Source organism: Doryrhamphus excisus, linkage group LG23 (genome assembly GCF_037039965.1).
Source record: "Doryrhamphus excisus strain RoL-2023G ecotype Guam linkage group LG23, RoL_Dexc_Guam_v1.1, whole genome shotgun sequence".
Taxonomy (NCBI): domain Eukaryota; kingdom Metazoa; phylum Chordata; class Actinopteri; order Syngnathiformes; family Syngnathidae; genus Doryrhamphus; species Doryrhamphus excisus.
In genome coordinates this window covers 1,268,996-1,284,625 of record NC_136379.1, presented here as the reverse complement: position 1 = coordinate 1,284,625, position 15,630 = coordinate 1,268,996, and the positions used below count along the sequence as shown (strand labels likewise).

The window sequence follows — 15,630 nt, the reverse complement described above, 5'->3', positions numbered from 1 at the left end:
TCTAGCAGGGAGGGAGAAGAGATGAGATGGTGTTTGCAGTCATCCGTAAAGTGCGATTGTTTGGTGGCTTCAACGACACAAAATCCCATTAAGAAATTCAGAGAGTGGGAAAACATCTGGCTACCTGCTGCAGATTTGATCGCACTTGAAAGGGAGAGAGGCATCGGTTTGAGTCTTGCTGGGGGGGCTTGGTTGCTGTGGAATGGTGACCCAGTTGAGAAGTACTACAAGGAAGAGACGGTTTATCAAAATTGTAAGGGACGTTTCCATTTTTCCTAAAAACGCTAACGAATCTGTACGACCCTTATGGGGTCAGTGTGTGGACCATACAGGTTAGAATGGTCATCATGTCTTTTAAAGCCCGTCTCGCTTAGTTCGGGGGAGACTTTGTAACCTCTTCTTCATCTCATTCACGATTAAATCCAAAAAGAGGACCCTTTGGGGTGTTTCAGTTCTATTCAAGTTCACCGTAGCAATATAGAACTGCCATTAGAAAAATCCAAGTCAGCTAAAACTGTTAAGTGATGAGAGTGGAGTCTTTACGTCAAACCTAAGATGGACGATGAATACTTTTTCTGCTGTGCAAGAGTACCATCAACGTACAGTGCGGACCCCTTCCCCCAACTCCTTGTCAATGTGAATGCCGTTCACTAAATTACTGGGCTATGAAATTAATTTACTTCACACCTTTAGGAGCCATCACATACGATTAGATTCCACTGGGATAAGGTGCAAAGATTGGTAGTGAAGCCGAACACCACGCTCGTCCAAATGAATAACCACAGGGCATTGATGCTGCAGTCTTTCAGTCGGACCCATTGAATCTGTCTTTGAAACGGAGGAAAGGGGGGCCGGCGTTAATAAAAGTCACAATATCGATAAACCCTTCCACCTCTGCGGCTTTAGTTTGTCTCAAGGGGCTTTTTCTTGTGGTTTAGACCATCCTGCATCTCTTTGCTGGATATGATATTGACTGGGTGACTCTTCTACAGATCCTCAACTCTGGGAAGACCGTCTGTCGCAGCAACTTCCATCCTAAATGCCGCTAATCTGCTGAGCTAAAAGCTAATTTACAGCATTCATATGCCATTTTAAAGACAACACAGCCAAGTCCACAGGAAACAAAACAAAATCATGGATGATAAATAGCTAAATTGCTAAGTAGCCCGGCATTCCAGGTACTGTACCATCTATTCTGTAAGTTCCTTATTGCCTAAAGTTCAGGATTAATAGTTGTACCCTCTGCCAAGTGTGTTTTCAAGCTACGGCTTCTCATTAGCGCCATTAATATCCATTAGGGGTGTCACGAGACACACGATACACAAGACTGGGTCCACCATAAAAAGACAAACCAGTTTCACATTACTTTTAAGTAAAGCTGCAACAATTCATCAATACATTGATGATTAATTGATTTCCCAATTAACCCATAACTATTTTAGTCATGGATTGTTTTATTTAAATATGTGAATATCTGCCTCTGTCACTCAAGTGTGATTTTTTTTTATTTTAAAAAGACAAACCAGAGTTTAACATTACTTATAAGTAATGCTGCAACAATTAATCAATACATTGATGATTAATTGATTTTCCAATTAACCCATGACTATTTTAGTCATGGATTGTTTTTTTATTTAAATATGTGAATATCTACCTCTGTCACTGAAATGTGATTTTTTTTTATTTTAAAAAGACAAACCAGAGTTTAACATTACTTTTAAGTAAAGCTGCAACAATTAATCAATACATTGATGATTAATTTATTTCCCAATTAACCCACAACTATTTTAGTCATGGATTGTTTTTTTTATTTAAATATGTGAATATCTGCATCTACCACTCAAATGTGAATTTGTTTTTATTTTTTATTTTCTTAGACATCCATGAGAGCAGACGGCAAAAAAAAAAAATTCATCGATGAATCAGAAAAAATAAATTAACTGATTAATCAGTCATCAAAATAATCATTAGTTGCGACCGAAAAGTGCAATGAAAAAAGATTTAATTTCTAGCATGTTACCTTGCATGGCTGCTCATGACACTACACTCTTATGCTAGCGGCCCCGCCTCCACCCACCAAGACAAAGAGACTGTATCAATGCCGTTCATGCCGTTGTTCCATGGAAGAAACGCTCCAAGGTGCTGAAATCAATGCACGGAGTGGAAAACCCTCTTCCTATCTGGGACAGGAGACGATGAAAACAGACACCGATGCACATGACGACAATATCCGGAGTCCAGCAAAATTATCAAGTTCATTTTCATTTATTGCACAATTTCTCATTATCCCAGTTTCTTTTCTGAACGAGAACTCTTGTGACACTCCTTCTATCCGTGACACCCACTAGCCAACGCCTGTGTGCTGCACTCAATTTCATAGATGCCTGACTATGCATATTGTGGGGAGGTTAAACTTCCTGTACCTCACCGAGTGTGTTCTGTGTGGGGACACACTGAAAAATCTGTTGTTTCGCCCCAACCTCACAAGTCGTACTTTTCCGGAGACTGTGAGCAGTGTTCAAATTCACTTTTCCTTGTAGGTGGTCCATAAATATTCTACTCCTCTGTTATGGAAAATGTAGCAAATATGATGACATGCAGACTGACAAGAATGGATAAAACAAAGCCCTTTGTCTCTGAAAGAGCCATTTGGGATTTCAACTGCTCCACTGTTGTATTTTTTATAGCTCATTTGGACTCTACCCTCATTGCAACTGCCTTTTCTTATCCATGAGCACCCGAAAAAAAAAAAAAAATCAAGCAAGGCTCTGTAGTAAACCATCCCACAATGAAGACATGTCACCTCTTCTCAAACAGGCACAGGTGGGCGGAAACAATTTCGATGTGGGAAAACAAGGCGAATGTTTTTGACGTGGTTCTGAGCCAACATGCTAAGTTTAGCAAACACTAAAAAAAAAGCGCCTCTGGCAGGAAAGTTTTGTCAGACAGATTGAAGCAGAAAAGCACACTACAGAGAGGATGCAGGAATTTGGAACAGACACCAAAGTCGTGGCGGATGGCAAGCTTACTTTATCAGTCTGACTTCAACCAGCCTGAGACGCTCATTAACTGTCCAAATATTGTTGTCACTTTTGACGTATCGTTGGCAACGTTAACCTCTTTTACAAACTGTTCAGATGCTGCAAAACGCTGCATCATAGCCTGAATAGTGTCCAGGCGAAAATGTATCCATGGAATATAAATAAGTGATCGTTCGGTGCCCAACTGGTATTGCGGAATAGGATCAGTCTCAAGCGTGACATATGAGGCAAAAGTTATTTTTTTACCAATTTTTTGTTTGTTTCTTTCATCAGCGGATCTTTTTGATCCGCATACTGATTGGGGCTTGAGCACTTTATATTCCGGATGCCCTTCCTGATGAATACCAATGATGCTTACTAGTGGAGATTCGAACCTGGGATGAACCAATGTGCATATTAAAAAATAAGAAGTATCCATTTCACTTATTTGCTACCAAAGACGTATTTATACATTATTTTCCAATCCAACTGCGCTCTCCCAAAGACGTATTTACATGTCTTTTACGAGAGGCACAGAGAGGTGATGATGCAACTCCACAATGGAAGATAGCATGTTTGATGCAGTTTTAGGCTGAAAAAAACAACAACCACAAAATGGCAGAAGTGCATTTTATAAGAACTCGGCCTCTCCCATTGAAATACACACTGCACAGGAACCAGGAAGTGAAAAGGCATCAAGGTGTTGCATGAAGGAGGTTACGCACTGAAGGGAAATTGAACATGTCCACACACACACACAGTTCAGTTGCAAATGTGAACATTGTAAATATTCATGGTGTTAGTATTTGTGTTGTTTAGTGGAATAGTTGTTGACATATTTTGTCTCAATATATATGGCTACATTTGTGTCAAAGTGCTTGAAATCTTCACAAAAAAGTTTTTTATCCTTTTTTTTTATTGAGAACTGCTGAAACTTACCTATGTTCTACTGCTGAATACTACAGAATGGAAATGAATGGTGCACAATGAGGTGTTATACTTTGGAAATATTATTTATTTTATCGTCTTATTTATTTATTTTGCATGTCACGAAATGTCGACCGGCTGAAATTGACATCAGATCAGGCCCAAATAATAATAGCCAACACAGTTTCCTCTGTTTACGCAAAGTATTTGCAGTATTTTTTATTTTGCTATAGCCGCTAATCACTGTAGCCTGTGTGTCGTGACCCTCGAGGGGACGACACCTTCCCTCGTAGCTCTTTTAGGAGACTGACTGATATACTTTCACGCGGTCTCTACAAGATTCTTGGAGTGGGAAAAATTGTCCCTTCGTAATGCCATTCATGTTGGGCTGCACGGCGGAGAAGTGGTTAGCACACATGCCTCACAGCTAGGCGACCCGAGTTCAATTCCACTCTCAGCCATCTCTGTGTGATGTTTGCATGTTCTCCCCGTGCATGCGTGGGTTTTCTCCGGGTACTCCGGTTTCCTCCCACATTCCAAAAACATGCTAGGTTAATTGGCCACTCCTACAGAGAACATACTAACTCCTTATTTCTAAAATCACAAATACTTCAACTTGCTGATATAGTTCATCTTCAAACAGCTAAAATAATGCATAAGGCTAAAAATAAGCAATGAGCTAAAAATGTCATCCAATACTTCTCTACAAGAGAGGAGAAATATGATCTCAGGGAAGAAGTACATTTGAAACACTTCTATGCTAGGACTACGTTATGCTAGCCATAGCATTTCAGTATGTGGAATCAAACTATGGAATGGATTGAGTAAGGAAATCAAACAATGCACAACGATGAGCCAATTCAAGAAACAATACAAGCAGTTGATGTTTGCTAAATACAAGGATGAAGAGTCTTGAACCAGTCATGATGTGCTATATATATCACTATATTGACACGCACTATGGTACCCATTATGGCATTGGATGCTCATATCACCCAGTACTTCGGTACGAGGTGCATTATTAAAAAAAAAAAAAAACTGTATTTGGAAAGCAGGAAGTGAACAAATGTAACAGTTAGTGATTGTAAAAGTACCAGATGGAGGGGTAGGATTTAATAAGCTTTGCTTCTGCCCACTCCTTTTGGACATGTGGAACTGGGAACTGATTATGGGATGCACTCAATTGTAATCTGATGCATGTTCAAATGAAATAAAACCATTACCATTACCAAATTGTCCATAGGTATGAATGTGAGTGTGAATGGTTGTTTGTCTATTGTCTATATTTGCCCTGTGATTGGCTGGCTCCAGCACCCCCGCGACCCTCGTGAGGATATGCGGAAGAAAATGAATGAATGTATGAATTATAGTGGGGAAAATACATTCTGCATATTCACAATTTAGGACAGTCTTGGACTTTCTAAGTAAGTGAAGTTATGGATGCTTGGTTATGTTCCAAGCAGACAGATCACCTTGGATAACCCCTGAATTTCTCTGAACTGTCAGAATTGAAGCCTAGAAATGCACCGTTATTTAAAAAATAAGATGTCAGCTAGTGCAACAGTGGCATATGGATATTCCCATCCAACAGAATGTCTAACATTTCGCCCTATAAGGACCGTACAGAAGGCCAGCCTAAAAAACAAACAAAATGCTTGTGCATATAAAATCCACACGCTTCACAGTCCTGCACCTTTACTTACAAAAGCACAAAGCCTTCATAGAGCAGCAGGTCAAGAACACCAACATGGATACTGAAGGTCAATGACGTGCATATTTGGTTGGATCAATCACGCACATTAATGAAGCAGAACCCGCTGACATGTACAAATGCTACACACACACACATAAAACGAGATATTTATATACTCCAACAAATCAAGCACATGTACTACAGTATGTTCCTCATATTGTGTGCAGTGCTACTGAATACGCCCCAACACAAGGTTAATAGAGTACTCGTCTCCCAACTCGGACACGCTCGTGAAGTCAGTTGATGAAGTGGTGCATACGCAGGCGTCCGAGTCATGAGACACAGGCATGGAAGACTAAAAATACGAGCCATCATTACTGACATGGTAATTTCCCAGGAGGTTCCAGATTCTAAGGGATTACAGAGTCATTATTGGTCCTCTCTTCAAGTCAGTGATAGATGGCGTCTCTCAGATGACGGTGCTCAAACGGGCATGTCGTCATAACGGCATATTAATAACCCTAAATACTGACCAGAGGCCCAGCTGTTGGTAAATGTTAATCCTACTCATTGAATGAGTCCTCATTTGGCAAGCGTTTTTCACTTTTCATTCAAGCAGACGCGTGCGGACACAATTCCCGTTGGAGCTCACAATGCAGCCGACTGGCAGGTGTCCTTTTCGGAAAGCAACTAACAAGGACGCGGAAAAGCTTTACTATGTGCAACCTGTCAAACATCGAGCTAAATGCCACCATCTTTACCGTATAGTAGAAAATGACTACATGTGTGTGGAGTTGCATTAGTTGATTGGTGACTCCGAATTGTCCATAGGTATGAATGTGAGTGTGAATGGTTGTTTGTCTATATGTGCCCTGTGATTGGCTGGCCACCAGTCCAGGGTGTACCCCACCTCTCGTTCAAAGACAGCTGGGATAGGCTCCAGCATACCCCCACAACAGTACTGAGGATATGTGGCATAGAAAATGAATAGATGGACTAAACTATGAAAAACATTAACTAATGAAGACTTTGTCCACACATTTGATTGTGGCTGAGAAATAATGTCTGACTGTGGGAACAAGAAATATATTTTTAGAATTCAAGGATGTCCAAGCCACGGTCAGATACAAAAAAAAAGAAAGAATGCAAGGGGCACTTTGATATTTTGTAAAGCAAAACATATAGATATGTTAAAAAGTTGTATATGTTTCAAGAAAAAATTGCATCAAAAAGGGTATTATTGGTATCAAATTTGCTTTTTGCTCTTTTTCCTGTTTTTTTTCAAAATATTTAATCTTTTTCTGTAAATTTTCTTTTCATCTGGATTTTTTGTCCAACCTAATTTTCCAAAAATTACAATGTTGCTTTGTTTTATTTGTTTCTCATATTACGACTTCAAAGAATAAATGTATAGCTTTCATATTTCAACTCCGCTGTTTAAATTATTATTTTTCTCCACAACATTACAAGTTTATCCTCAGAAAATTGCTACTTTTTTCCTTGCAAGAATTTAACTTCTTTTGCTCAATAATTTGACTTTGTTCTCATTAAATCAGGCGGTTTGCTCCATTTTGCATTCCTTCATGTACATTTTCGTCCCGCAATTATGACTTTATTATGTTTACATAACAATTTTTTTTCCTCATTGGGAAAAAAAAAAGGCTACAAGAAAAAAAAAAACACACAAAAAATGTTTTTACATACAGAAGCACAATAAAAAGGTCGGGAATTGTGTTTATACTTTAAATGGTGGACAAAATATAAATAATTAAATTGAAAGCCAGTGGTACAATTTGAAATCACAACATATTGCGAATGCATATTGCATTAATTTATACTGAAACGCATGTTTTCAACAGATAAATGTGTCCCTTGTTATGTAGATTTTAGAAACAGATAACTAAAAACAAATATAATTTAAATAACTACACCTATACAGCAGAGTACTGTTTTCAAACAAGATATTTATTACTTGTGTTTATTTTCTGAGTCTCATGAGGCTAAAACCTGCATTATCATCCCCGTGCACCACGATGCATGCACTTTGTGGACGGCCCCTAACGTCAGCAGCTCGTCAAGTCCCTCGTCTTCCTGCAAACCCATGTTTTCAATGTACGGTTTAAAATGCATAAAGTAAATGAATCAACATAACACTATTATAATACGTATTAAATACTTAGCTTTTCATTTATTTTTATGGGATCATTATATTGTGGAACCACCACCTCGCCGGGTGTCTTGACAATGAAGTCTCACAGTTTACTACTACAGACTCTGTAGCAGTAAACAAAAAGTGCACCTCAAATAAAGCGTTTTAATGCAAAAGTTACGAAGTCATGGTTGTGTTTTGTAAACTCCACATAGTGGAGAAAGCGTACTTCGAGAGGAAGCTAACTGCTCTGATGCGTTTAGCAGCATTTGACATGAAAGACGATAAAAGTATGAGAAGTACCTGTCGGTGCTATCTGCTCCGTGGCGACACTCCGGAAGCCGCCATTCCCGGCTGGGGTGTCCTTCCCTTTAATTACGCGCGTGGGCTCGTGCTGTACGGGCATCAAACGGGACGCTTGCAGTTAGCATGCAGTCAAACTGTCAACAACAATGGCGGAAGTGAGTACGGCAAGCGACGAGGGCAGCACGTGCGTCTGTTTTGACGTTGCTCCCTGTCAAAATAAAAGCACGGAGAAACGACGCGACTCAAAAGCTACATAAAATAAAACGTCTGGTCGTGTATAGGTACAAAAATCAGCAAAAGACGCAGAAAAAGAAATAAAGTTTTTCTTCATTCTGTGTCTCCATTTATACAGCTCCATCAACAACAAAAAGGTTATAGTGTTTTACCAAAATACGTGCGAAAAGTATTTTCTAATTTAAAAATACAATTATTTTTTTTATTTTTTCAAATAAAAGGCTTTATTTATATGGTAAAAAAATAGCATAGATTACTTGCTAAAAATGAAAAAAACAATAAAATACAATAAAATTAAAAACCACAGATCCATCTCAATTAGACAAGACTATCTAATCTGTGGGTTATTGTACATTTTTATCTATTTACAGTGAAACAAGCAAACAAAAACTATTATTAAAAGTGAAAGCAGCATCCAGGTAGCAGTTTCTTTCATGTCTTCAGACACATAAAGTGCATTATTTCACTGAATAACCCACCACGGGGCCAAAGAAAGTTGCAGGTGCAGGGAATTTGCTAAAGAAGGCGAGAAAGACTGCAGAATTCAATAAATAAGTCATTGAAAAGTACGAAAATATGTGCCTTGCCTCAGTGAAGGTTGGGAAACACTGGTTTACAGCACTTTTAAATTACTGCATGTTACCAAAACACTTCAAACTAGTGCTAAAAGTAGTCTTAAAGGTCTTATTGTATCGAAGTCCAAGCACAGTAAAATTTACAGAGCTACCAACACAACAGTTAGATGATTGAGAATGTGACGTAGGATATGAAAATGATTCAAACGTGCAATATGATGGATTTTCTGGTGGCTAAGCTATTTTGAAGCAAATGATATCAAGTGAATTGTCATTACCAGGGGATTATCATGTGTACGCCACACTGTCATGAACTGTTTAAGGCAATTTACATCTAATTACACCATAACTAACTCTTTCACCCCAGATTTTAAATGGTATTTGACATGTTTTGATAGCTCAATATTATTTTTACTCAGCCTCATGAGGAATTAATGCCCTCAAAATGCACATTCATGCCAGTTTAAGTGTATGCACAAGAGGTTGCTTTCATTTGATGCAACACATACTAATCTTTCAATTCAATATGCCGTGTGACTGAATAGAGCTGTTAATATTTTTGTTTTTAATATTCTAGACCAGGTCTACTGCAATATTTGTGTTGCATGCAATGCTGTGACAGCAACACACCTGGGCATGTCAAACCACAGATCTCTGTGGAACTGATTCCAGCATACAAACCTCTATCTGCAGGACAAAACCAACTATCAACCATGCGCATGTCAGCCACAGTTGAAATATTTGCACTTTTGCTCTGAATCTGGCGACGTTATTAAGAATGAAGGAATCGCTGACTTACTCAGATCGCTCTCAGCATTTTGTTTGTACGAGGCAGCGGGACAACCCGGTGCTATTTTCCAAATAGTTTGGTGGGTAATTGCATATGCGGTTTTAAAAATACCATGTGTGGACCAGGCTTCCCTTTGCAGCCTTCACTGTTTCAGGATGGACACAGTTTGATGCTGAAACATATTAGTTCCCTTATTTCTTACTTCCTACAGAGAAAAATAAGTTAATTCATGAAAGCGTCTGACTTGGTAAACAGAACACATTCCTGTTTATCCACACTGTGCAAGGATACGCGGCTAACCAACTGAGTGACAGCATGTCCCCCCACACATACCGTATGTATGGAGCAGATAGTTTTGAAAGTGTGGAGCTTTGATGGAAAAAAAAAATAAACCCCCCACAGAACACAAAAGTGGAGATTACCTCCAAAGTGTAAGTTGGTGTGGACCAGAGAAAACATGTTATATCCCTTGGAACGGCGCATGTGAGAGAGCGTTGGATATCAGCCCGGCTGCACACATGCAATATCTGCTGCTGTCCGCATCGTTCCCTCATTAGATTAGCCACCCTTCCCGATCTCCCAGGTAGTCTGGAGTGGAATGGCACCATGCATTCACGTGTTCAAGTGTCAGGGCCGCATGAATCTCATCACGTCTCATCCGAATAAGTAAGGTTTGGTAGCCAAGCAACGCCCAATAATAGCCGGCTTCAATTGGCTGTTGCCCTCAGCAGCTGACATTCCATACGTTCCGACAATCGTCCGGAAAGGACAGTCCGAGTACTTTGATTACTTTTGCTAAATGTCTCTGAATGGAGTCATTTCAGTCATCCGTGGACTATTGATGGACTAAATAAGATTTGACTTTCTTTACATATTCAGAGTACATATACAGAGTACATATTCATATTAGATCACGCCAAAAAAATAAATAAACACCCACTTTTTTGGAAGAAATAAAAAAAGACTAATGTTAAAGTTAAGCACTCTTGTCGCAGTATTGTTTTTTTTCATTTATGCAATACTGTATATGTATCATTTTAATTGTCATAATAATTAAAATTAAAATCAATTATAATGATGATAAATGTCATTATTATTATACATTATTGAATTATGATAAATTATTGTGCATTATTGTAAATTATTATAACCTAGAAATTATTATAAATTACAAATTATTACAAATTATTACAAAATATTAACAAATATTAACAAATATTGAAAATTATTTAAAAATATTATAAAATACATTTTAGAATTATTAAAAAATATTTCAAATTATAAAAAAAATATAAATTATTATATATTACTATATATTATAAATTATTATTATACATTATTGAATTATGATGAATTATTGTGCATTATTACAAATTATTATAAATTATTATAAATTATTATAAATTATTATAAATTATTATAAATTATTATAAATTATTGTAAATTACTAGAAAATATTATAAATTATTATATATTATAAATTATAGATTATTATAAATGATATTTGCTATAATGAATATTTGTAATAATAATTGGCATATTTTTATATAAATTAAAAAAAATTCAATCATACAACAACAAATGTAATTTTTATCAAAATAAAATGGAGTTACCTTCACTATTAAAAAAAAAAGCTTTTAGGGGAAAATGCTCATAATATGAGAATAAAACAGCAATTATGTAATATTATATAACATTTATTGGTGGTTGCTCTATTATAAGAAAAATGAAAGATGTTTTTATCATTATAAAATAATGATATTTCATATACTGGATTTGAAATGTAAGAAATATACATTTAGGTCATCATGCTACTTGTTTAAAATGTGATTTTTTTCCTTGTGAAAATATTTGGCTTCCCTTTGTTTGTGGACCACCGGATAATCCCATGCATGAAATTCCCTTTGTTCGTCCTCTGATCAAATTATTTTATTCCATCTTCAATATTCATCACCGTGTTTTTGGCAGGTCGTCTGCCAAAAGACGCATTTCCTGCTGTGCATAGAAGACGAGCGCCGCATCAAATCTGCAGTGATCAAAACATGAGCCGATCAAACTGTTTGATTCTTTCCTTCACATGCAGCTGAATATTTGTCAGGCAAACCTGGCATCCGTCTTTGTTGACAAGTCTTTCCCACGCATGACATCTCATTCATCATGTACTGACGCTTCATACTAGACAGGCTAGAAGGCCACTGCACGCTACTACGCAGTATGCAGTATTTATTGATAGACTAATCAATTCTCTGCCAACATTTTATGCACAAAATATACACTATATGCCATGCAGGTAATTACCACTATGCAGACGGATACTGTAAAATTAGTGATGAAAAAAGAAGCTGCATCCAAGTCCCATAACATTGGATTATGTCTGTCTTGAGGCAGTGTGACAAATTGGCACAAATTGTGGATGATGTACTAATACATGAGAAATATCTTTTATGGATGGAAAATCTCCTCATGTCTTCATGGACGCCTGTCCTTTATCCCCCCCCTAGGAAAAAATAGAGGCCGCACGGTGAATACGTGGTTAGCATGTAGGCCACAGGAGAATATTTGCATGTTGTCCCTTTGCCGCTTATCCTCACTAGAGTCGCAGGCATGCTGGAGCCTATCTTGGGCATAAGGCAGGGTACACTGGTCGCCGGCCAATCACAGGGCACATATAGACAAACAACCATTCACACTCACATTCATACCTATGGACAATTTGGAATCGCCAATTGACCTAACATGTTTATGGAATGTGGGAGGAACCCGGAGGAACCACAGAAAAGCCATACACGCACGGGTGAAACATGCAAACTCCACACAGAGATGCCCAAGCAGAGATTCAAACCCAGGTCTACTGACCGTGTGGCCTACATGATAACCACTCGATCACCGTGCTACCCTTGTATAAATCCCACCTCTCAAATTTCTCAAAATGATAAAAATGTTTATAATTTTGTTAGCATGCTAAAATGCTAACACCTAGCATAATAATGTTAGGTGTTGTTTAAGTTCATATTCATAAAAGTCATAAAGTATGCTCATGTTAGGATGCTAGCATTACTAACATTTTAACGTCACACCTAGCATAATACCCAAAAAGGCTAAAAAGTATACTATGCTAATGTTAGTATCGTAGCAATGCTTACATGGCACAATAGTGCTAATTGTTCATGTAAGTATCTACTCATAAAACGTCAAAAAATGCTGTTATGATAATATCAGCATGACAGCAATGCTAACCTCTAAATGTTACCATGCTAACACCTCGTATAACAGTGTGTCTGCCAATGAAAAAGGCTAAAAATGCTATCTTAATATTAGCATGGTGCTACGTGTTTATACATGTGTCTACCTATAAAATAGAAACGTTAGCATGCTAGCATGATAGTACTCAAATATTTAAAAGTGTCTACCCGTGAAAATTGCAAAAAAATAGTAGTTATGCTACCATTAACATGCAAGCAATGCTAACATGCTAAAATTAGCATGCTAACACCTAGCACCCGGAAGGCTAAATGTGCCAAACAAGTACCCTTTTTTTGTGGAGTCATATGCACAAAACACTCGCAGTATGAAAGAATCCTGGATGGATGTGCATCCATTTTCTATGCCGCTTATCCTCACTAGAGTCGCAGGTATGCCGGAGCCTATCCCAACTGTCTTCGGACGAGAGGCGGGGTACACCCTGGACTGGTGGCCAGCCAATCACAGGGCACATATAGACAAACAACCATTCACACTCACATTCATACCTATGGAGTCGCCAATTAGCATGGTGCTACGTGTTTATACATGTGTCTACCTATAAAATAGAAATGTTAGCATGTTAACACCGAACATGATAGTACTCAAATATTTGAAAGTGTCTACCCGGGAAAATTGCAAAAATAGTAGTTGTGCTAATGTTAACATGCAAGCAATGCTAACATGCTAAAATTAGCATGCTAACACCTAGCACCCGGAAGGCTAAATGTGCCAAAAAAGTACCCTTTTTTGTGGAGTCATATGCACAAAACACTCGCAGTATGAAATAATCCTTTAAAAAAATTCCTGGATTTTCCCGTGCGTGCATCCATTTTCTATGCCGCTTATCCTCACTAGAGTCGCAGGTATGCTGGAGCCTATCCCAATTGTCTTGTGTGAATGGTTGTTTGTCTATATGTGCCCTGTGATTGGCTGGCCACCAGTCCAGGGTGTACCTCGCCTCTCGCCTGAAGACAGCTGGGATAGGCTCCAGCCATGACCCTCGTGAGGATAAGCGGTAGAAAATGAATGAATGATGCAGTATTCAAAGGGTGACAAATAAAAGTAAAACCCGTGCTATAAAAAACCCAAAACGAGTTAAGCAGACATCTGAAGTATAATCTTCCATGTTTTATCTGTCAGGAATGAACACATTCCCTGCTGTGATTTGTGAAAGGAAGTGTTGAATGGGATCTGGACTCACCCCGGCTGTGATGTTGTCTGTCTCGTGGCTGACGTTGGCCCGAGGCGAGCGTTCAAAGCTACCTGAAAGTGAGGAGAATGAGATGTGATGGACTACTGTAGTTATATAACACGCTCCAATTCCACTCATCATCAAATACTTTTGTATTTGTCTTTATGCTCAGAATGAAGACTAATTACTGCGGCAAAACAAGAAACGTTTTTAACCAGGCTGTTCCGACTTAATTGACGCATTCATTTCAATCAGAAAACACATTGTTTATTGTTAAGCTCCTGATATCTAATTTTTTCATTGTTTGTGTTTTATATAACACAAAACTTTTAAATGCTGCATCGTTAAGTCAATTTTATTTCAAAGCCCCAAGCTATAGCACAATTTGCCTGGAGGCTCTTTAAATTCTCGTGCATCAAAATAAAAGTAAGCAAAGTAAACACAGAACCGACACTTGCTGTGACTGGTTAATTCCACTCTAGTGTCAAATTTTGATTATTATAAATTATTATGAATTATTATGTATTATAAATTATAGATTATTATAAATGATATTTGATATAATGAATATTTGTGATAATAATAATTGTTATATTTTATTTAAATTATTAAAATTATGTCATTAAAATTCAACACGTTGAAAAAATAAACCAAAAAATCTTGAGAATTATTTTTAAAAACTTATATAAATAATAATAATAATAATAATAATAATAATAATAATAATAATAATAATAATAATAATAATAATAATAATAATAATAATAATAATTTGCCAAGTCCAAAAAAGTCATACAAAGCATTGGGTTTCAAAGCTGGAAATTGCTTCAGGCATCCCAGCATACCTTGCGGCACTTGTTTTGTACAGATCTGGCTAATGTTACTTGTTTATAATTAACACATTTGTCGCAAAAAAAACATATTTATTTTTATTATTAAAAAGTATTTTTAAAAATATTTTAAATTAAAAAGTATTAAAAAAGTATTAACAATTCTTAAAAATGATTATACATTATTGAATTATGATAAATTATTGTGCATTATTGCAAATTATTATAACCTAGAAATTATTATAAATTATTATGGATTATTATAAATTATTATGAATTATTATGTATTATGAATTATAGATTATTATAAATGATATTTGATATAATGAATATTTGTGATAATAATAATTGTTATATTTTTATATAAATTATTAAAATTATGTCATTAAAATTCAACACGTTGAAAAAATAAACCAAAAAATCTTGAGAATTAGTTTTAAAAACTTATATAAATAATAATAATAATAATAATAATAATAATAATAATAATAATAATTTGCCAAGTCCAAAAAAGTCATACAAAGCATTGGGTTTCAAAGCTGGAAATTGCTTCAGGCATCCCAGCATACCTTGCGGCACTTGTTTTGTACAAATGCTGCTAATGTTACTTGTTTATAATTAACACATTTGTCGCAAAAAAAACATTTATTTTTATTATTAAAAAGTATTTT

General features: G+C 36.8%; 1 protein-coding gene across 3 annotated transcripts in view; it reads right to left on the bottom strand.

The window, feature by feature from the left end:
* The window catches only part of enox2 (ecto-NOX disulfide-thiol exchanger 2), a 220,225-nt gene that overhangs the window by 187,971 nt on the left and 16,624 nt on the right, over positions 1-15,630 (bottom strand). For 2 of the 3 annotated variants that reach the window (XM_078788495.1, XM_078788496.1), the window contains exon 3: positions 14,139-14,200. In XM_078788495.1, the coding sequence (XP_078644621.1) occupies positions 14,139-14,200 (62 nt within the window). Of the gene's footprint in view, positions 1-8,092; positions 8,253-14,138; positions 14,201-15,630 lie in introns of those variants that run through there. The other variant, XM_058076578.2, reaches the window with a different exon arrangement.